The 24671-nt window shown below is 39.5% G+C and overlaps 1 protein-coding gene across 6 annotated transcripts in view; it reads left to right on the top strand.

Moving 5' to 3' along the window:
- IQSEC1 (IQ motif and Sec7 domain ArfGEF 1) overlaps positions 1 to 24671 on the top strand; it is a 1490190-nt gene that overhangs the window by 472595 nt on the left and 992924 nt on the right. For all 6 annotated transcript variants that reach the window (XM_073592398.1, XM_073592399.1, XM_073592395.1 and 3 more), the window contains exon 2: positions 5432 to 5461. In XM_073592398.1, the coding sequence (XP_073448499.1) occupies positions 5432 to 5461 (30 nt within the window). The remainder of the gene's footprint in view (positions 1 to 5431; positions 5462 to 24671) is intronic.

Here is a 24671-nt window from a genome sequence, read left to right as displayed (position 1 = left end):
TATTTACCAATATAAGGGATGAGGTGCCGTATCTTATGAGGTCACTCAACCCACACCCTTTACAGCAACTCTATCATCTCTTTTTGCATCTGGAATATCAGCTTTTCCCATTCAGATTTGCTCTTTGACAGCTGTTGGTTGTTTGGGCTATTTGCTTGTGGTGGGGACCAAGATATTGTGTTGGCAGTCGTTGTCAGGACATCTGGTTCCTGAAGACACTGTAAGACATTGGACTGACACTCTTTCCCTTTCATCGAAGTGCTGGGCTTAGCTTTCTTTTGCTTCTGTTCCCTTTCCATCTCCAAATCAGTGGCTTCATTCAATTTCTATATGAGCACCTCATCTGGAATGGAAGGATTGTCTAAATACTGATTTAATTGGAACTTGATGTGGTCACTTCTCAGTCCAGTACCCACTGGCGGTATTTCAACTCAATAGCTCTGAACAGGAAATTCTGAGGAGTTTCCTTAACATTCTGTGAGATATTTATCAGTTGGTACAGTTCGGAAGCATTTTCCTCCTTGTAATGGTTTTTTAGGATTCTCTTAAGTTGCACTAGGGTAGTCCATTCTTCATTTCCAGCATACATCTGAGACTTAGGCCGGGACTAATGGCTTTTACCAAAGCTTTCACAATCTCGGACTCTGGATACCCTTTTTGTAGTCCCATGTAGTGGCGCCAGGTTTTTCCTTTCGTCATACTTTCTTCGGAGGCCTTGATAAACTGGCAAGTCTCAAGGAGATCACCGACTGCCAGGTTAATCAGGTGCTGACTGATTTCGCCTTGCAACTTTTCTATATCCATCTGTGTACAATGCCTGTGCAGCAACGGTTAACACCTTAATTTTCTCTCAGCTTCATCACGGACAGCGTAACCGCTCTTTTCCACTTCCGTGACCATTTTTAGTTTTCTTCACCCAGCCCCACGTTGGGCGCCAATTTTGTTGCATATATGCTGAAAGTATGGTCAAAATTTCCAATGTGCGAAGGGAACAGGCCGGGTGAAACCAGAAGTGTTTTTATTGAATTTTTTTCTGCAATGACACAAACACATGATCTTCAGTCTGATGGACTGGGTAGCAACTGCTATTCTGTTCATACAGTACCTTGCAAAAGTATTCACCCCCTTGGCATTTTTTGTGTTTTGTTGCCTCACAACCTGGAATTAACATGGATTGTTTCAGGATTTGCATCATTTAATTTACAGAACATGCCCAACTTTTGAAGATTTTTTTTTAATTTATTGTGAAGCAAACAACAAATAGGACAAAATAACAGAAAAAGTCAATGTGCATAACTATTCACCCCCCTAAAGTCAATACTTTGTAGAGACACCTTTTGCGGCTATCACAGCTCCAAGTCGCTTTGCATAAGTCTCTATGAGGTTGCCACTTCTTACCACTGGGATGGAATTTTTGCCCTTTCCTCCTTGCAAAACTGCTCCAGCTCCTTCAGGTTGGATGGTTTGCGCTTGTGAACAGCAATCTTTAAGTCTGACCACAGATTTTCTATTGGATTGAGGTCTGGGCTTTGACTAGGCCATTCCAACACATTTACATGTTTCCCCTTAAACCACTCAAGTGTTGCTTTAGCAGTGTGTTTGGGGCCATTGTCCTGCTGGAAGACGAACCTCCGTCCTAGCCTCAAATCACACACAGAGTGGTACAGGTTTTGCTCTAGAATATCCCTGTATTTAGCACCATCCATCTTTCCCTCAACTCTGACCAGTTTCCCAGTCCCGACTGCTGAAAAACAACCCCACAGCATGATGCTGCCACCACCATGTTTCACTGTGGGGATAGTGTTCTTTGGGTGATGTGATGTGTTGGGTTTGCGCCAGACATAGCGTTTTCTTTGATGGCCAAAACGTTCAATTTTAGGCTCATCAGACCAGAGCACCTTCCTCCATACATTTTGGGAGTCTCCCACATGCCTTTTCGCAAACTCAAAACGTGCCATTTTGTTTTTTGCTGAAAGTAATGGCTTTCTTCCGGCCACTATGCCATAAAGCCCAACTCTATGGAGCGTACAGCTTATTGTCGTCCTATGTACAGATACTCCAGTCTCTGCTGTGGAACACTGCAGCTCCTCCAGGGTTACCTTAGGTTTCTGTGCTGCCTCTCTGATTAATGCCTTCCTTGCCTGATCCGTGAGTTTTGGTGTGCAGCCGTCTCTTGGCAGGTTTGCTGTTGTGCCCATTTCTTTCCATTTGGTTATGATAGATTTGATGGTGCTCCTAGGGATAATCAAACATTTGGATATTTTTTTTTATAACCTAACCCTGATTGTACTTCTCAACAACATTGTCCCTTACTTGTTTGGAGAGTTCCTTGGTCTTCATGGAAGTGTTTGGTTAGTGGTGCCTCTTGCTTAGGTGTTGCAGCCTCTGGGGCCATTCAAAAAGGTGTGTATATCTAATGTCCGATCATGTGACAAAATAGGGGGGGGGGGGTGAATACTTTTGGAAGGCACTGTACATAATAATACACATCTATATCTGTAATAATAATAATCTCATATACAGGAATAATGTCCTCATAGAAAATAATGAACAATTGCACAAGTGCTGATATGTTTTTAATTACACACAGCGACAGCAGCCTTTACTGAAAACAGGGATGTAAATTAAATCAATTTCACCCTGTTTTATAGCCTTACCTGCAATGACACAAACACATGACCTTCAGTCTGATAGACCGCGTAACAACTTCTATTTCGTTCCCACCAGAAACAAAGGTCAGTCTTTCTGGTTCCCCCTGCTTTTAGCAGTATTCATTAAAATGTGCTTTCTGTCATTCAGGCTTTTTATTCTATGCCGCCTCCACTGGTGATATATCAATGCCATGAGTTTTACTTTCTCCATTAACAGAACTAGACTCCTTTTTTATGGGGTACCTGATTTTGACATCCTTTACATGTGTTCCCCAAGAAAGCATAACACATGGATATATTACTTCTCTTTTGTTGTTTTTAATATACTTGTGTTAGATCAAACACATGGTAAAATGTCAGTATTGACCTAACATTTATTCACAAGAGTGTGCGCATGGAAGACAGAATAAATGTTCCTCATTTTATGTTCTACCTACAAGCTTCATTTAGCCAAAAGAAGGAAAAAAATCCACTCGTACGCCCATTATATATTCTTATAGATGACCTCTGAGAAATTTTAAAATTATCCCTTGCAGTGGGGTTTCCAGTGATGACTGGCTTATTGGGCATTTCTCGTCAAATATTTTAATGAAAACCATGGGCAGTAATCGTGATGCATCGCGGAATCGAATCGTTGATGGGATAATCATAATCAAATCATGAGACCAGTGAAGATGCGCACCTCTAATATTCACCCCATAAGTTAAGGGGGAGGAGCTCTGTTTCTGACAAAGTTGAACTGGGCAGGACTGCTTGAGATAATGCTGCACAGGACTCAGGACCGCTCTGGATTTATGGCAGAATCAGCAGGTGTTTTTTGCAGCAAATTTAATAAAACACTTCCAATTGTATATTTAGGTAGGTTCCCTGCTTTGGTTATACTAATACAGTTTTTAGCATGGTGATGTGCCTCTAACATATTTAGTAATCTACACTAGGGAAACAAATTTGGCACACTGTGCGCTGCATTTTGGTGTAGCACGGGTGTATGCATAGTTTGTTCCTTTTGCATCCTTTTTTAGTTGTGGTCCCATTGACTTCTCTTAGGTTGTGCATTTTCTAAAAGTGCTTCAGAAGTCCTGCATGCTGCATCTTTGGTGCACTTTCAGAAAACATGGTAAAAATGTGTGACCTAAGAGAAGGTAAAGGGACCATCGGTAAAAACACATGTATAATACATGGAAACCACATAGCATACACCTGTTCTGTGTATATCTAATGTCCGATCATGTGACAAAATAGGGGGGGGGGGGGGGTGAATACTTTTGGAAGGCACTGTACATAATAATACACATCTATATCTGTAATAATAATAATCTCATATACAGGAATAATGTCCTCATAGAAAATAATGAACAATTGCACAAGTGCTGATATGTTTTTAATTACACACAGCGACAGCAGCCTTTACTGAAAACAGGGATGTAAATTAAATCAATTTCACCCTGTTTTATAGCCTTACCTGCAATGACACAAACACATGACCTTCAGTCTGATAGACCGCGTAACAACTTCTATTTCGTTCCCACCAGAAACAAAGGTCAGTCTTTCTGGTTCCCCCTGCTTTTAGCAGTATTCATTAAAATGTGCTTTCTGTCATTCAGGCTTTTTATTCTATGCCGCCTCCACTGGTGATATATCAATGCCATGAGTTTTACTTTCTCCATTAACAGAACTAGACTCCTTTTTTATGGGGTACCTGATTTTGACATCCTTTACATGTGTTCCCCAAGAAAGCATAACACATGGATATATTACTTCTCTTTTGTTGTTTTTAATATACTTGTGTTAGATCAAACACATGGTAAAATGTCAGTATTGACCTAACATTTATTCACAAGAGTGTGCGCATGGAAGACAGAATAAATGTTCCTCATTTTATGTTCTACCTACAAGCTTCATTTAGCCAAAAGAAGGAAAAAAATCCACTCGTACGCCCATTATATATTCTTATAGATGACCTCTGAGAAATTTTAAAATTATCCCTTGCAGTGGGGTTTCCAGTGATGACTGGCTTATTGGGCATTTCTCGTCAAATATTTTAATGAAAACCATGGGCAGTAATCGTGATGCATCGCGGAATCGAATCGTTGATGGGATAATCATAATCAAATCATGAGACCAGTGAAGATGCGCACCTCTAATATTCACCCCATAAGTTAAGGGGGAGGAGCTCTGTTTCTGACAAAGTTGAACTGGGCAGGACTGCTTGAGATAATGCTGCACAGGACTCAGGACCGCTCTGGATTTATGGCAGAATCAGCAGGTGTTTTTTGCAGCAAATTTAATAAAACACTTCCAATTGTATATTTAGGTAGGTTCCCTGCTTTGGTTATACTAATACAGTTTTTAGCATGGTGATGTGCCTCTAACATATTTAGTAATCTACACTAGGGAAACAAATTTGGCACACTGTGCGCTGCATTTTGGTGTAGCACGGGTGTATGCATAGTTTGTTCCTTTTGCATCCTTTTTTAGTTGTGGTCCCATTGACTTCTCTTAGGTTGTGCATTTTCTAAAAGTGCTTCAGAAGTCCTGCATGCTGCATCTTTGGTGCACTTTCAGAAAACATGGTAAAAATGTGTGACCTAAGAGAAGGTAAAGGGACCATCGGTAAAAACACATGTATAATACATGGAAACCACATAGCATACACCTGTTCTGCAGCCAAAATGCAGAAATCCAATGTGAACCCTGCCTAAGTGTTTCTATTTGTTTTCTTGAAAAATTGAAGCCTTCAGTATATTGTAGTAAATTATATATATATTTATTTTTTTCAGATATAAAGAAGAAGTGAAAAGAAATGCAAGGTAATTACCAGATTCTGTTTAAGTGGAACTCAAGGCAAAGCTCAAAATACAGAGCTCAAATACATATAGCTGATCTGTTTAATTGGAAAAATATTTGTAATTATTTCCCAGCTACTTTACATACCCCTGTTTTCCTGTATATCAAGTTGTGGCACACCACTCTAAAGAGCTGCAGATTTTCAGCTTCCTGTGTCACCGGGGACTAAGACTAAGGTCTGGTTTCACATTAGTGCAATGCGATATTGATCCGATTTCAGGTGTGATAATGTATTGTGATCTCTTTGTGATTTTGACACAATCTAAGCCTGTTACTACTACTACTACTACTACAACTTTTGAGGGACCAAGGCTTTGCCTGGGAGAAAAATAATAAAGACAAAAACATTAAAATCCTTTCCAAATCGCACCAGAATCGCATTTACATGCATTTTCTGTTCATTTCCAATGAAGTCTATGGTACCAAAATAATGCTGGAGTCTCACCAAAGTAGTGAAGGAACCTTCAACAAAATCGCTCTGTGCATTGCATTGATGTGAATAGGCACCATTGAAAACAATGTAATTTCCATTGTCATGCTATTCAAGTTGCATCAGAAATCGCACTAGTGTGAACCAGGCCTAACAATGAGCATCAATCTACTGCTGGTGTCCTCCATATTTTTTCCTTCTGCTGCCTCCATTGCCTTGAAAGATTATAGATTGACAGCATTGTGCCTGATTGGCTCAGAGTGCACAACCTCTCACTGGTTTCTGCTATGTAGAACATTGAGGAGTGATAATAAACATTTTAGACAGTTATAGTGTTGGCATTTTAAAACACACTTTTATTAAAATAAATTTGGACTGAGATTATTTTTTAATAATTGCCTGGAGTTCCTTTTTTATTACATATATTTGTTTTGTATTGCTGAGTTCAGTTAAACATCAGGCTTCGTCACAGAAGCAGTGAAAAGCAAAAGGAAAAAAATAATGTACGAATGTAATGGCTCATAGTAAACAATCAGCACGTCACTAAGCAGAATATGTATGCAGCCAGTATTGCATCGACTCCCAAGCTATACACTCGTTCAGGTCAGTAACTTACTAATTATTAAAGCCAGGACACAGATGACGGGCCTGAAGCTAGCATTTTAAAGTGGACCTAGAAGGGCTGGAATACCAAATGTTCATGCAGCTCCATGTTCCCTTCGGGCCAAATGTTAGAAGATCTAAACATTTAGTTATATAATCTCTTCTGAAAGTAAATATCAATGAGTTTGAACTTTGATTCTCCCCCTTCTGCATAGATTATATGACCAAGTACCTAGACATATGTATTTTCATTAATGTATTTCAGCCCTTATATTTATTTTAATCCATATCAGACTATTAACATAGTTTTATACTAAACTGCTTTAAAAAAATTATATTTAGGTTTGTATTCTTAAATCTAAAAGTAAATTCTGTTGTTCACAGCTACCTCCCAAATTCCATTTTTCCCACTTTTGTGATCTGACTTCCTGTTAGAGGGTGGCTACATTCGTTCTCCATGGTCCAGCTATATGTATGACCATATCCACCCTCTCCTGCTCCTTTCTGAGGTGGAATAAGGACTGTAAACTATGGGATTTGTAGTATGCATTGTGCAGTGCACATGACAGCACTAAAAATTGATAACAGGATATAGATTACCATTAAGTAGTGGATGTGCATGGTTTATTTTTGAGAAATGAGGATATTGTATAGAGTCACTTTAACATTTGAGCCTAGAACAACATTTGCAAAAAGTGGCACTGAATTCCTTTTTAATTGATCTGATATATATATAGATATATCTATATATAGATATAGATATATAGATATATCTATATATATCTATATATACAGATATAGATATATATCTCTTAGTAGATACATACAGTGCCTTGAAAAAGTATTCATACCCCTTGAAATTTTCCACATTTTGTCATGTTACAACCAAAAACTTAAATGTATTTTATTGGGATTTTATGTGATAGACCAACACAAAGTGGCACATAATTGTGAAGTGGAAGGAAATAAGTGGTTTTCAACATTTTTAACAAATATCTGAAAAGTGTGGCGTGCATTTGTATTCAGCCCCCTTTACACTAAAATCTAGCGGAACCAATTGCCTTCAGAAGTCAAATAATTTGTAAATAAAGTCCATTTGCGTGTAATTTAATCTCAATATAAATACATCTGTTCTGTGAAGCCCTCAGATGTTTGTTAGAGAACCTTGGTGAACAAACGACATCATGAAGGCCAAGGAACACACCAGACAGGTCAGGAATAAAGTTGTGGAGAAATATAAAGCAGGGTTAGGTTATAAAATAATATCCCAAGCGTTGAACATTTCACAGAGCACTGTTTAATCCATCATCCAAAAATGAAAAGAGTATGGCACAACTGCAAACGTACCACGTCAGGGCCGTCCACCTAAACTGACAGGCCAGGCAAGGAGAGCATTCATCAGAGAAGCAGCTTAAGAGGCCCATGGTAACTCTGGAGTTGCTGCAGAGATTCACAACTCATGTGGGAGAATCTGTCCATAGGACAACTATTAGTCGTGCACTCCACAAATCTGGCCTTTATGGAAGAGTGGCAAGAAGAAAGACATTATTTAAAGAAAGCCATCAGAAGTCCAGTTTGCGAGATGCCATGTGGGGGACACAGCAAACATGTGGAAGAAGGTGCCCTGGTCAGATGAGACCAAAATGTAACTTTTTGTCCTAAAAGCAAAACGTTATGTGTGGCAGAAAACTAACACTGCACATCACCCTGAACACACCATCCCCACCACGAAACATGGTGGTGGCAGCATCATGTTGTGGGGATACCTTTCTTCAGCAGGACAGGGACGCTAGTCAGAGTTGATGGGAAGATAGATGAAGCCAAATACAGGGCAATCGTAGAAAAAAACCTGTTAGAGCCTGCAAAAGACTTGAGACTGGGGCAGAGGTTCACCTTCCAGGAGAACAATGACCCTAAACATCCAATCTGAAAGACCTTTTTTGCAAAGAACTGGCAAACATTTCACTCTCTAGATGTACAAAGCAGGTAGAGACATTCCCAAAAAGACGTAGCGAAAGGTGGTTCTACAAAGTATTGACTCAGTGGGGCTGAATACAAATGCACGCCACACTTTTCACATATTTATTTGTAAAAAAAAATTGAAAACCATTTATCATTTTCCTTCCACTTCACATTTGTGTGCCACTTTGTGTTGGTCTATCACATAAAATCCCAATAAAATATATTTAAGTTTTTGGTTGTAGCATGACAAAATGTAGAACATTTCAAGGGGTATGAGTACTTTTTCAAGGCACTGTTTGTGTGTCCAAATATATATTTATAGATTTCTTTCTTCTCTAAAATGTGAATTGTAAATCTAACAAATCCAGTAAAAATATTTATAACTAATCTGAAATTGGTTACAGCCTGTTTATTGTTTTTATTTTTGCATGGTTTTGCTGAATAAGTCTGGGAAGCACAAGACCCACTATGTAATCTTGGATGGGTGTTTGTATTATCTAATGTTTTTTTTGAAATAATACTAGTACATTTTATGCTTTTGAAAAATTTGCCAAGAGTTGATTCTCCTGTTTTGACTAACTAGTGAACATTCCAACAGATAGTGATTTTGATTATTATTACTATGTGCAGTAGATATTTGCACTAAATAGGGAACTTACCTTTTGACTGAGGTCCGGTTCACACTGATGCAAATTCTAATCCGCTCTGAATACATAGGTTCACATGTCATCTGAACATTGTTTTCAATTAAGGCCATTCACATCAATAAGGTGTGATTCTGATGTGGCTAAAAAAGGGTCATGTGCGAGTTAGATCCAAGGTGGCACTAATTCAGTGCCATAGACTTCAATAGGGCCGGATTGCAATCGCAGTTCTTTGTTCACACCAATGTGAATCCAGCTGCTGCTCCTCCTCTCCTCTCCTGTCAATAGTGGGTTGTTAAGGAGTGGGGCCACTGTGTCCTTAAAAAAGCTGTCCGTGGGTTTCCCGCTGACAGCTGAAATGTAAACAAAAGAATGCCGGCAATTTAAAAATTCAGAAAAAAAAAAAACTGTGGGGGTCCCCCCAATCCATACCAGGCCTTCGGGTCTGGTATGGATTTTAATGGGAACCCCATGCCAAAATTTTATAAAATGGTGTGATTCCCCCCCCCCCCAAAATCCAGACCCTTATCCAAGCATTCAGCCTAGCAGGCCAGGAACCATACCAAGCCACATGCGCTCAACATGGGGGGGGGGGGTAAGGGAGGGCTTCCCCCAAAAGCATATTGTCCCCATGTTGATGAGGACAATGGCCTCTTCCCCACAGCCCTGGTCCGGTGGTTGCGGGGGTGACTTACCAAAATCTGGAAGCCCCCTTAACAAGGGGGGCCCCCAGATCCCAACAACACCAAGCAATCTCCTGCGCTCAGGTGCCTGGTCAGCTAATTAAGTGGTGCAGCCAATCCCTTTAGCAAAGTCAGTGGAATGTTGCTGGTCTTGCTGCCCTCCTCAGAATAATGGGTATCCTTTATAACTGAAACATACAAAAAGAACAGGGGGGGGCGCACCGACCTTGTGCATTACCAAGGATAACATTTATTCATAAAATAACAAGAAATATACTCACATGTTTAAAAATAAGGCTTATCAATGCTTCAACAATAGCGAACAGCATCTCTAAAGGCCTACAGCCTGGACCAGGTGTTTAGAGGACCCAGATGGCATCACAAGCGGCTAATGCGTTACAAGGGCGAGCCCTCTTCCTCAGAGCCATAGCGATGGTGGTTTGACCTCCTCTACTGTCCCCTTTTAAGTACCTACAGTCACATGTATGAGTAAACGCCCACCAGGGCCTGCCACACCTACACACTAGGGAGGGACAAAAAATGCTGGGGGGAGGTTTCCGAGAGAAATCTATTCCACCCCAGCCACCGTGTAAATGGAATCAGGCAGCCGCCACCGAGAAGTGCGGGTGGATTTGCGTTTGGAAGTGACGTTGGCTGTCACCGAAAGTGATGGGTGGAATGCGAATCCACCCACACTTCCTGGTTTCGGCTGGGTGTGCGTGTCATGCATGAATCCATTCACACGGTGGATGGGGTGGAATAGGTTTCTCTCGGAAACCTCCCCCCAGCATTTTTTGTCTCTCCCTAGTGTCCCCCAGCCTTCCTTACAATACAGCCAGTATAAACATCAGAAGGGAGGCCACACTGACTGGAACTTTTTGAGTGTGGTAAGTGCACTCCCTCTGTATTTAATCAAATAAATAAATATATGGCAATATAATTCTGGTAGAGTATGGGGACACAGTAGAAGGCTGGTCGTGCACAGGATACGTAAGATGTCATGCCTTGTGTGGGGGAGGTGGTGTCATGATGGACAGCTCCGTGTGGTGGGAGTGGTTGAGGATAGTATGGTGTTGGGATGGCAATAGCAGCACGTCGTCTGCTTCATGTGATGGATGGATATGGTAGGCGGAGCCTACTTGTGTAGGTGTGGCAGGCTCTTGTGGGCGTTTACTCATATTTGTGACTGTAGGTACTTAAAAGGGGACAGTAGATGAGATCAAACCACCATCGCTATGGCTCTGAGGAAGAGAGATTGCCCTTGTAAGGCGTAAAACGCTTGCAATGCCATCTGGGTCCTCTAAACATCTGGTCCAGGCTGTAGGTGTTTAGAGATGCTGTTCGCTATTGTTAGTGCATTGATAGGCCTTATTTTTAAACACAATTGTGAGTATATTTCTTGTTATTTTATGAATACATTTTATCCTTGGTAATGCACAAGGCCGGTGCGCCCCCTTGCTCTTTTTGTAGGCCCCCAGATCCCGCCTCTCCCCATGTGAATCAGTAAGGGGTACATTGTGCTCCTACTCATTCACCAAAAAAGTGTCAAAAAGTCAATTAGAACGCACGCATAGTTTTTGATAAGTCTTTTATTTAAAAAAAAACAATGTCCCCCCAGTGTAGATACATAATCAATCATGAACGCCGGCTGCCGACCCAAACAAAAGAAAAAACGTCCACACCCAGTGAAGGATCCCGCCGCTAAATAAATTAAGGGGCGGGGGCCACCCGATGAGGTCACCTGGTTACCCCACCCCTTTTGATATTATTTACGGGGGCAATATTACGGGATAAGGAGAAAAAATCAAATGATCTTAGGTCTTATTGTCCACCACAAAAAATAGAGAAAATTCTAAAGGCATATTCTTAAGAAAGACCGGATTACTCAAGACCATCCTTCCAGAGGATCCAAAAATAAACATTATATCTAATGCGCATCAGAATGCCCGTGTAGCCTTTAGTGCGTGGGACGTACCTCCAGAAATCTCTCTACCAGCATGAGAAAACCTATTTACAATGGTAAAGGCTACACTAAACATAGTATTTCTAAATACGCATTAGGTTGGTCCATAATCGGGATCCCAGCAAGCTACAGTTCTGGGGATTGTTAAAGATAAAAAAGCATGGGGGGGGGGGGTTATTAGACAGTGTTAACCCCCGAATAGCCCTAAAAAGGAGCTCCAGTCTGGGGAAAAAAAATAAATAAAAGTCAGCAGCGACAAATACTGTAGCTGCAGACTTTTAATACAAGGATACTTATATCATCAATCGGCTTTGAGTGCAGGCGTCTGGATTGTAAGTAAGGGAAACTGTCAGTGAAGCTGTCAGGCTTCACAGCCAGTTTCCTACTGCGCATGCATGAGTCGCGCTGCACTTTCTGAATGGTCCCGCTGTCTTCTGGGACCTGTGTGTGTCCCAGAAGACAGCGGGGGAAGTAGGAGGGGCTGTTAATGCAAGCAGAGCTTCCCCTTTTGGATGAGCTCTGCTTTAACATTGAATTTGATCTGAACTGTTGTAATAGTAATGCGTAATTTAGTGAACTTTTTATTTTGTCTGTGGCATTTTGTTCCGCCAGCAAGATATAACTTTTAGATGGATATAGGGCCGAAACAACTAGTCGATTAATCGACAACTAATCGATTATGAAATTAATCGATTACTATTTTCATAATAGTAACATAATGGGGTTAAAAAAACTAAAATTAGCCCTTTATAGTACAAAAAGAGCAAAGAATCGCTACTGTAAATATTACTTTCACTGTTGCACAGTAAAAAAATTAACCCCTTATAGTAGCGATTATTTGCTCTTTTTTTACTATGAAGGGCTAATTTTATTTATTTTTTTTTTTTAACTCCATTATGTTACTAAATGTCTTAGGCCTGGTTTCCACTGATGTGTTTTTTGGTGCTTTTTGCAGAATGCACTGCAGTTCATTTAACTTTCACATCTATGCTTTTTTTCAGTTGCTGCGTATTTGGAAAGCATGTAGTGCGTTTTCGCAGCAATTTGTGTTTTTTAATCTGCCCAACAACAAATTGCCCAAAAAAAAAAGGCAAAAAAAAAAAGCAAAAATGCAAATCTCAGCAAAATCACGTGCGTAAAAATCAACATGTACAGCAAAAAGCACTGCATACATTTATCAAAAGCAAACTGCATAGGTGTGCACCGAGCCTTATGGTCACACAGATCCATTTTCAGATGAGAATATTCATGCGAAAAATCTTTGCACATTCGCTGAATGAAAGAATGTTTGAAATTTTCACTTGCTTTTAACATTCTGTTTTAAAATGAATGTAATTTCTGAACGAAAACCACATAGACTGTATAAAATTCCTTTGACCAAGCAGTTTTCTATTATTTCTAAAGTTTCCCATCACTGTGTTTGAAAACAAACGTCGATTTGACCCCACTAACGATTAAAAAATCGAACGAAGTTCTTAAAATGACATTTTTTTTTTTGGAAGGAAGACATTGTTTTTGTATAGCCAGCATATAATATTACAGTTCTGTTTGAAAATCTGCAAAACAGTCTAACTTTTTTGTTTAAATAAAAAAATTTGATCTGAGTCTGATGATATTTACCAGATTCAGCCTCTAATAGTATATACAGTATATCTCGCCTCTAATAGTATATAGAGTATATCTCTTCTCTCTGTTATTCTCAGAGTGGATTAAAGATTTTACTCCCTAACTATATAGTTGTTTTTTTATATTTACCCCTACGTATAGAGATATTTAGGAATGAATTGCCTTTTTTTAAACTTTACATATTAACTAAATTATGCACCAAACTTTTTTTTTAAGGTTATTAACCGTTTAATCGATTAATAGAAACAATAATCGCCAACTAATTGAATATGAAAATAATCGTTAATTGCAGCCCTAGATGGATATGGCTAAATGGTATTTTCTTTTTCTGTTTTCTTCTTCTTCCCCTTTTTTCTTTGCAGTATACATTAAAAACATTTTCTTTTCTGCCCTCAAATATTTTATATTATACTTCTGCTTTTCTGTATATACTGTATACTGTAGCCTAGGTCATCTTTATGTAGAGCAACAATTCTTTTTTTCAGATCCTAAGAGAGTTCTTTGCCATGAGGTGCCATATGAAACTTCCAGTGACCAGTATGAGAGAGTGAGAGGGCGATAACACCAAATTTAACACACCTGCTCCCTATTCACACCTGAGATCTTGTAACACTAACGAGTCACATGACACTGGGGAGGGAAAATGGCTAATTGGGCCCAACTTGGACATTTTCATTTAGGGGTGTACTCACTTTTGTTGCCAGCGGTTTAGACATTAATGGCTGTGTGTTGTTAATTTGAGGGGACAGCAAATTTACACTGTTATACAAGCTGTACACTTACTACTTTACATTGTAGTAAAGTGTAATTTCTTCAGTGTTGTCACATGAAAAAATACAATAAAATTATTTACTAAAATGTGAGGGGTGTACCCACTTTTGTGAGATACTGTATATGTAAGAGCTGTATGACCACCTTACATAGTGGTGAGGTCCAATCTGGAAGGTGAGAGCACATCTGTCTGTGTTCTTTGTTGGTGTATGGTCATACGCTGAGAATTTGATGCTTAAAGTGGTTGTAAAGGCAAAAGGTTTTTATCTTAATGCAGGTGCATTAAGATTAAAAAAAAACCTTCTGTGTATAGCAACAACCTTCATCCCCCCTAATAGTTACATGAGGTCCACCTAGATCCATCGATGTTGCAGGCGTGTCTGAGTTGCCCGGGACTCCCCTCCTAATTGGCTGAGACAGCAGTGTGGCACCATTGGCTCCCGCTGCTGTCAATCAAAGTCAGTGAGAGAATGGGGGTAGGGCTGGGTCACGTCACAGCTCCGTGTCTGAATGGACACAGGGAGCTGTGGCTCAGCTCGAGTGCCCACATAGCAAGCTGCTTGCTGTGGGGGCACTTAACAGGAGGGAGGGGCCAGGAGCACAGAAGAGGGACCCGAGAAGAGGAGGATCTGGGCTGCTCTGTGCAAATCCACTGCACAGAGAAGGTAAGCGATAACATGCTTGTTTTTAAAAAAAAAAATAAAACCCAAGACTTTAGTATCACTTTAAGTCATGGTGGAACTCATATGATACATTTTGTGATATGGACACCTAATTATTAGGATTTTTTAAACTTGTCAGTAGGGCTGGTCAAAAAATCGATTTAAATCTTGAATCAAGTTGAGAGGTCAAATCGATTCAAAATTTAAGCAAATCGATTTTTTTTTATTGATTTTTTTCACGCCGGTCCTGAAGAGCTGCGTGCAGGAGTTTTTAGGCGAGGCCTATAAAAAAAAAAAAAAAAAAAAACGATTCGAATCGTGAATCGAGTTTTTTTTTTTTTAAGAAAATCGCAGATTTTTTTTTTTGGAATATCTCCCAGCCCTACTTGTCAGTCTTATTTGTGACAGTTTATGTACTGAACCTTTTTCTGATCTTTGAAGCATGTTTATGCACTTTATTTGGTTTATATTATATGCTCATGCACTTAACTGGTTTTATACTACATGCACATACACTTGACCTACTTGATGCTATATGTACTCAATAGCAATGTGGTGTGTTTGCATGTTTTTTTATATACTGTATTGGATTATTGTATTTGTATGTTTTTGTATATTTTTTACTTTTTAGTCTTTTAGGAGCACTTCACTATTTTTTGCACATATAGGTTGTGGTTTCATTGGTTTTATTTTAGGCTATTTTCTACTCTGCTTTCACCTGGATCTGGCCAGTAACATGCCTCTTATATTAGGGTGTTCCTACTGTGGATGATGGAGCAAAGGGTTACCTTTGGACAGCAACTTTGTTAACTTTGGGGGAGGGTAATGTTAGATGCATTAGCAGATGTAGATACCCTAACAAATTGAAGCCAGACTCCAGCTAACATTTTATAAGCAGTTACAAGAAACATTTTTTGTTTTCGTATGGGATTAAGGTTTTACATAAATGCTGATCACGGTAAGCACCCCCTGTCAGTAGTATATGGTTTATCTCAACCCTGTAACTGCTACATTTGCAGAACTTGCTTGTTTTGTTGAAAAACAACAGACTTACTGGTCAGATTACCAGGTGAAAATAAAGGAAAGATAAAATAAAAAATGTATGAAGCCACCAATAAGATCTAAGAATTTGTAAACTGTAATATGATATTTGCTTTTGTGTTTAATGCCTTTTTATAGTACCCTTCCCTGGAAACACCTTAACTCAATCATTTAGAGGGATGTACACATAATGTTAGCCATATAGTGTGTATTTATACTAGGGTTGCTCTGATACCGGTGAATACGAGTGCCAATACTTTTGGTCAAGTACTTGCCAATACCGAGTACCGATACCTTTGCGAGGTGATTTGAGCCCATACAAAATGAACGGGCTTGAATCACACTGCAAAGAATTGCATGTGATTTGAACAGGAATCCTGCGTGAACTCAGGCTGAAGTCACTATGACAAGCCTGGGTTCACATAGGAGCAGTGCAGGAAACCAAATGTGATTTGGACAGGAACCGCAACGCATTCCTGTTCAAATCACCTGCAATTCTTTGCAGTGCGATCTGAGCCTATTCATTTTGTATGGGCTCAAATCGCACCACAAAGTTAGCAGAGCATTTGCACAAGTGTGAGTACTCGTGCAAATGCTTAGTATTTATACAGTATAATATGTACTGCAAATGCCTTGCAGTGAATTTTTAAGTTTGTTTTAGAGAGGACCACTAAATTAAGATGTATCTGCATCTTCAGACGTTTTAATAAAGTCCTTAAAATTAAAAATGTAAGAGTAAATGCTACACAGTGCAACAGTGTAATCTCTAAAGCTTATTAATGAGCCATTAATTTATTATTGTAGTTAATCTCCAATAAATTCTCTTTTTAAGAGTTCTGGGTCTTAAGAGTTTGTCATTTAGTAACAAAGCATCATGACTTGTACTTTTTATATGCCTTTACTGCTACTTAGCCTGAAAGCCTAATATTTGTGTCAATTGTGGTCATATGTAGAAAAAAAAAATCTGTTTCAAAATTAAAAATCTGCACGCAAGTACAATTATTGCTGTTGCAGTTCAGAAACATTGCATATCAATTTATAGAAGTACAGGATGATATAACTTTACATTCAATTAACATGCAAAGCATCATATGTATTTGCCAATAAAACAGTAGAAAAGGGAATCTATACAATCATCATAAAGAATATGTCAGCTGCTTTAAATCTTAGCAGGGTTCTCTCCTACTTAGTCACTTTACTGTCACATGGGTGACCCACTTTTCTTTATGCACAGTAAATATAGGAATTGGAAAAAATGTACTTTTCAGGCATATTGTACTATTTGTTTAAAATTAACAGTATGTATTACAAATCATTCATGAAAAAAGACTAGTACAAGTATAAAACATTTACATAAGTGAATGTGATTTAAAAAGCATGTCTCAGTGACCAGCCAAACAGTCCAGAGTTCAATTCTGAACCTGGCATGGGCTGGGTTGGTGGATTCACAAATATTCTTAATGGTTTGACAAATAGGCCCCTAAAAGATAATACATGCCCATACATATAAGATTATCAGAATCACCTATTATACAGTGGTTATATATAAAGGGATTGATGCAGCCAAACCAGAATAGAGCAATTCTGCTTCAATATTCAAAAGGTGCAAAAAATTCCTGAACTAGTTTCACGCTCTGAACACACTTTTTCTCGAGCTATATGGATATAATAATGTGAAAAAAAAAATAATTTTGTCACTCAGGTAAGGTAGGTAGCACAGGGACTTCATAAGGGGTTCCTGGTCACTATAGGCAACTACGGATGATAGTAATGATAAAGCACGTGATATTGGGCAAATTAGACCCTTTTCAGCTTACAAGGGTCAATTTTTAAAGATTTTCCTGATGGATATTTCACTAGGGGTGTGTGTGTGTGTGTGTGTGTGTGTGTGTGTGTGTGTGTGTGTGTGTGTGTGTGTGTGTGTGTGTGTGTGTGTGTGTATGTGTATATATATATATAGGCACTTGAAAGATGCCAGGGTGGTTGTATATTAAACATGAACTTAGAGGTGTCTACATGCATCAAAGATGGCTAGCTGGTGGCTGGATTAAATACCATCCATGGCTCACCAAGACATGTTTTTTAAATCACATTCACTTATGTAAATGTTTTTGTCCTAGTCTTTTTTTTCATGAATGATTTGTAATAAATAACGATTGTTATTTTCAAACCAATAGTACAAAATAACTGATTCAGTCATTTGTTTCCAATTCCTATATATACTTATTGCAGGATGTGGCATAGTATACCAGTAATTGTGCTGTCAACAGTGCCACCCTGAGGTGGCAGCACTCATATACTTATATAATTTATGCACGGTAATGTCTTTCTGCAGTCTCCCCATAATTATGCTACATCTCAGTGCTGAGAGGCAAGGACTGACAGACTTGTGTAAGACTGAGTGAGGACGAACTGTCAGCAATCTCCTGAGTGATTTTACATACCACATGTACTATGAATGAAAAATAGGTAAAATAGTTGTAACAGGAATTATGCCCCAGAGAACTTAGTCATGTAATTTTTCAGATTTTGATAATGTGGTCAACATATTTGTGCTTGAATTCCTGGGTGTGCACCCCTTCTGAGGTCATTGTGAGATGTTTTCACCTTCCTTGTATTCTCTTAATTTTATACCATGGACAATACAATATGAGGAGCTGGGTAATGCAGAAGTGGGCAGAAACACCCCATAGAAACTGCAGCAGAGAGATCTTGTTGGAAAAGACAAATATGAAGTAAAAACATTGATTTGGTCCACCAGGCTTCACCCAATATCTCTTTTGGACCGACCCTTTTACAAATTTAAAAATATTGTGATGATTACATGCATCACTGCTTCAGATAGGCCTGTGCCCAAAAATATTACACAAAATTATGTCACTCTACTCCAATCCCTCGGCCAAGGTGGCGGCCAATGGGGAATCCTCAGAGACTTTCAAGATCAAAAACGGTACAAGACAAGGGTGCCCACTGTCACCCTTATTGTTCACGCTCACTGTCGAACATTTAGCTCAGGCAATCTGAAGTAATGACACCATACACGGAATTCCCACGCCCTCAGCTCACCGTAAACTATCACTTTACGCTGACGACTTACTTCTTTATATTACTCAGCCACAGAGTAGCATCCCTGCCTTACTTCAAGAGCTTGACCGCTTTGGAGCGCACAGCAATTTTAAGTTAAATATCACAAAAACAGAAGCCTTGAACATATCCCTAAACCCGAGCACAGAGTCCCTACTTCAGAGACAGTCCCCATTTCATTGGCAATCACGTTCGATTAAATACTTGGGGACAGAAATGCCTAGAGACCTACATGGCACATACACACTGACTTACAGTCCTTTGACGAAAATCCGACGTTCCTTAGAATCTTGGCATCTTCTCAAGCTATCTTGGTGGGGACGAATGAATGTCCTCAAAATGGACATTCTTCCTAAATTACTTTGTTTATTTCAAACACTACCTATACTCATCCCCAAAGCTTTCTTCCTTACGCTTCGCTCCCTGGCGGTCAAATTCATCTGGCAACACCACAGGTATTCCAGGCAGTGTTCAAAGACAGATGACACTGCATGGCTGGGGTTTGCATGTTGTATTTTGAAGAACTGCTTTCAGCAATCATATAGATATAAGATATAACATTTTGTATAAACGACGTTATATGAAAAACACCTCCCCCCTCCCTCTTCCCTCCCCTACTCCTTCTTTATTATGTACCCCCCCTCCCCTTTCTTTTTTTTCACTTATGTTATATTTTACCTTGAAAAACTCAATAAAAATATATTCAACCTTAAAAATATTGTAATGATGATGTTGCACATAGGACTTGTGTCTGTACATATGCCCAGAATTCTTTTTATTTTTTGGCTAAAATGCTGATCTGCTGAATTACCCTGCAAGAAATTGTTAGCAGGATTTTTTTTTTGTGAGCAGATTTGGATGGTATATCTAGGGGATTTTAGTAGAAAAGAGGTATCTTTTAGCTCCCCGTGAGTGGGTTAACACACATCTTTAAGGGCTCCTGTTCCTTCTACTCCTGTTATGCATGAGAGTCATTTTTTGGCTCACAGACTCATCCTTTATGGTGAAGACTCAGGGCCAGAACTGGCCTATAAGGCTGGGTTCACACTAGTGCGAATTGCATGGGGGTTCCCCCACATCCAATTCGCATGACAGGAGAGTGTGCCCGGCTCTCAATGGAGCCGGTTCACAGATCTCTGTGGTGGCTGCGGAGTGGATTGCACAGGGGTCCTGTGCATCTTTGGCTCCATTTCAGGTCCAAATTCAGGCAAAAATTTGGACCCAATTCATCCCTGAAACGGAGAACAGGGACACACCTGACCACACTTGACCTCATACACACGATCCGAATATTGTACAACAGATCGTATGACTTTTTTCGCTTAATAGTTGCAAGTAGAAATTGAATAGGTTACTAAAGTCATGAAAATTCTCGTATGACAGAAAAAAAAATCGTAAGTGATATCGTGTTGTAATGTATTTGTATTGTATTTTCGGACGCCAACTGTACTGACTAAACGAAAATTGTATGATCTAGTATCGTACATGGAAAATTTTGGTGATTGTCAGATCGAATAATATCGGATGAATTGTCGTGATCTGCTCTCGAAAGCTCTGTACTAATGATCCGATTATCGTACGATCGCGTAGAAAGCTGTATTTTTCGTCTGATTTTCGGATCGTGTGTACGGCCCATTAGACTTAATGCAATGGACACTAGAAACTGTGGTCCTTAAAGGGGCGCTGTACAAGGAAGCCTGTGATGGCTTGGACTTCAGTTCCCATAAATCCCTGCACATGGGAGGAGGAGAGACCCAGAAGCTTTTCCAGACAAATGTAGGGATCGAGGGATACCAGCGAGAAACTGGGTCTAAGAGAGAGAGAGCCTGGGGGCTGAGACCTGTTGCTACTCCGGTGAGAATACTGAGCCTTGAGAGGACCTGATTGTGAGGACTGAGACTTCTTGGATAACTGATCGTCAAGAGTACTGGATCTAATCCATTGCATATTGGGAGTAGTGAGTGGAAGTGGAACTACTGAGCTTAACCCTTTGCTGTCCACAGTTATTACTAGGGATGCACCGATGCCACTTTTTAGACACCGAGTACGAGTACCGATACTTGACATCATGTACTCGCCGATACCAATTACCGATACCTGATTTTGGTCATGTGACCATTTTTTAACAAAATAATGGAAAATTACACATTTTCGCCATAATATGAGGAATTGAAACTCAGTCAAAAGATATTATGAAAGAAAACATGTTTATTTGCTGGTCACAAAGCTGTTAAAGCGCAAATTGCACAGAACATGTTATATAAAAAATAATGTCAATGTCATCAATGACATGTACAACCCCTGGCAAAAATTATGGAATCACCAGTCCCTGAGGATGTTCCTTCAGTTGTTTATTGTTGTAGAAAAAAAGCAGATCACAGACATGGCCAAAAACTAAAGGCATTTCAAATGGCAACTTTCTGGCTTTAAGAAACACTAAAAGAAATCAAGAAAAATAATTGTGGTGGCCAGTAACAGTTAGATTTATAGAACAAGCACAGGGAATAAATTATGGAATCACTCAATTCTGATGAAAAAATTATGGAATCACCCTGTAAATTTTCATTACAAACATTAACACCTGCATCAGAATAAATCTGCTTGTTAGTATGGAGGTAAAGAGGGTAAATCATCACGCAGTGTTGCACAAGATGTTGGTTGTTCACAGTCGGAGGTGTCTAAAACATGGACCAAATACAAACAACATGGGAAGTTGGTTAAAGGCAAGCATACTGGTAGACCAAGGAAGACATCAAAGCGTCAAGACAGAAAACTTAAAGCAATATGCCTTGAAAACAGAAAATGTACAACAAAACAAATGAGGAACAAATGGGAGGAAACTGGAGTCAACATCTGTGACCGAACTGTAAGAAACCGCCTAAAGGGAATGGAATTTACATACAGAAAAGCTAAAAGAAAGCCATCTCTAACACCTAAACACAAAAAAACAAGGTTACAATGGGCTAAGGAAAGGCAATCGTGGACTGTGGATGATTGGATGAAAGTCATATTCAGTGATGAATCTCGAATCTGCATTGGGCAAGGTGATGATGCTGGAACTTTTGTTTGGTGCCATTCCAATGAGATTTATGCAGACGACTGTCTGAAGAAAACATGCAAATTTCCACAGCCAATTATGATAAGGGGCTGCATGTCAGGTAAAGGCACTGGGGAGATGGCTGTCATTAAATCTTCAATAAATGCACAGGTTTACATTGAAAGTTTGGAAATTTTTTCTTACCCCATCTATTGAAAGGATGTTTGGGGATAATGAAATCATGTATCAAGATGATAATGCATCTTGCCATAGAGCAAAAACTGTGAAAAAATTCCTTGAAGAAAGACACATAAGGTCAATGTCATGGCCTGTAAACAGTCCGGATCTCAATCCAATTGAAAATCTGTGGTGAAAGTTAAAGAAAATGGTCCATGACAAGGCTCCAACCTGCAAACATGATTTGGCAACAGCAATCAGAGAAGGCTGGAGCCAGATTGATGAAGAGTACTGTTTATCACCCGTTAAGTCAATGCCTCAGAGACTGCAAGCAGTTATAAAAGCCAGAGGTGGTGCAACAAAGTACTAGTGATGTGTTGGAGTGTTATTTTGTTTGTTTTTCATGATTCCATAATTTTTTCCTCAGAATTGAGTGATTCCATAATTTATTCCCTGTGCTTGTTCTATAAATCTAACTGTTACTGGCCACCACAATTATTTTTCTTGATTTCTTTTAGTGTTTCTTAAAGCCAGAAAGTTGTCATTTGAAATGCCTTTAGTTTTGGCCATGTCTGTGATCTGCTTTTTTTCTACAACAATAAACAACTGAAGGAACATCCTCAGGGACTGGTGATTCCATAATTTTTGCCAGGGGTTGTACATTGCAAGCTCACAATGTTTAGGCATGAGGAGAATCAAGAACAGTACAGTACCTCAGTCAACTCACAACACAAGACATAAAATTAAAAAAAAAAAACAAACAAAAACAAAACACATGTGTTTGTTTCCAGTTCAACTTCTTACACATGTGTAAGAGAAACACATTTCACAGACAGAACATTCCAGGATGGCAAAGATGTGTGTTAGGTTGGCATGTAGGCTGCAGTAAGGCCTCATGCACAGCTCAAAGCAGCTGCTTCTCCAGGTGTTTTAGCTCTTTTGAGCTTTTTTTTTTCTCTACCTGTTACCTCTCCCCCTCCATGTTAGTTTATGTGTTCATTCATGGCCATTGGCCAAGGAACACTATGCGGTTTCAGAAGTTTAGTAGCAGGGCAGCTTACAGGCAGCAGGCAGAAAAAAAAATCCAAAGAAAATGGAAATGGAAATCTTTGGATTTTTTTTCTGCCTGTAAACTTTCCTGCCACTAAACTCCTGAAACTAGTGTGGAATGAGCTGACATGGAAGGGAGGCATTAACAGGCAGGAAAAAAGCTCAAACTCCACAGAACATGAAATATCATCATTGTTGGTGACGCCACATATAAAACAAACATCACAAGTTCACGTTATCACATCAACCAACCCAAGTGCAATACAGTTAAATAATGTTGGGCCTGAGGAGGAGGAACTGAACAGTACCTCAAAACTAACATTATTTTGTAGACATTTTTTAAATAAAAAAAATAAACTCGTGAAAAAACATTTTTTACTGACCAAAATTAGGTTCATTCCAGGATGGCAAGGCCAAGAAGCCAAGGACTTAGCAGCAGTAAGGCCACATGCACAATAAAGCTCAAAGTAGTAGCTGCTCCTACAGGCGTTTGAGCACCCTGTTTTTGAACCTTCCGTTTGCCTGTAGTGTTAACTCTGTGCTGCTCTATATTAGGCTATGTGCCCCCCATGCATTGCACATTGAATCACCTATAGTGTGCAATGTGCACACCATAGGTGATTCACTTTTTCACTTAAGGAAAAAGTTTGTGGCATGGAGTTAAAAAGGCAAAATGTATTTTTTTTTAAAGGTCAACATGGAGGGGAGTTAACAGGCAGAGGAAACGCTAAAAAAACTCTCAAATGCCAGGTGGAGCAGTTGCTTTGAGCTGCATCGTGCAACTGTGCATGGTGCCTTACAGTTGGACAGTAACAGACAGTAGATTACTTTTCCAATTCAAACACAAGTGGCAAGTTTTTTTTAAGAAACAGAAGAATCTCTGCATGTTCAGTTAGAAGTCGGTTTCTGGTGTCAGTCAGAATGTGTGACGCTGCACTGAACAATCTCTCACTTTCCACACTACTGCAAGGAGCTGAAAGATATTTTTGTGCCATTTGGGCTAGAGTGGGAAATCACAGTTTATTGACTGACCAATACTCAAGAGGTTTGTCCGAACGAGGCACAGTGACCTCTCCAAGATTTGCTTCTAGTTGTATGGTAGCAGCACTGTTCTCAAATGTAGATGAATAAGAAATTTCTTGAAAAACACTGTCCACAGTCACACCGGTACCTGGCTGTTTCTCAGTGTGAGGCCTTTTGGTAGCTGGTTTCTCAAGCACCTCAGGTGTAGCTGCCTGTGCCTGTAGTACCTGTACAGAAGATATTTGTTGCATTTCCAGCACGAACATCTCTTTGGCCTGCCTGCCAGCATCTGCATTTGAGAAGAACCAATCTTTATACCTAGAAGAAGAAAAATAAAAGACATTAGACAACGTCATGCAAGCAAAGCAACAACTGTGGAAGCTTATTGTGGGGGCACTGCTAGAAGGAAAGGTGACG

This window comes from Aquarana catesbeiana, linkage group LG07 (genome assembly GCF_042186555.1).
Source record: "Aquarana catesbeiana isolate 2022-GZ linkage group LG07, ASM4218655v1, whole genome shotgun sequence".
In the NCBI taxonomy this organism is placed as follows: Eukaryota; Metazoa; Chordata; class Amphibia; order Anura; family Ranidae; genus Aquarana; species Aquarana catesbeiana.
The sequence above is the reverse complement of the archived record's forward strand: the minus strand, read 5'-3'. Positions and strand labels throughout refer to the sequence as shown.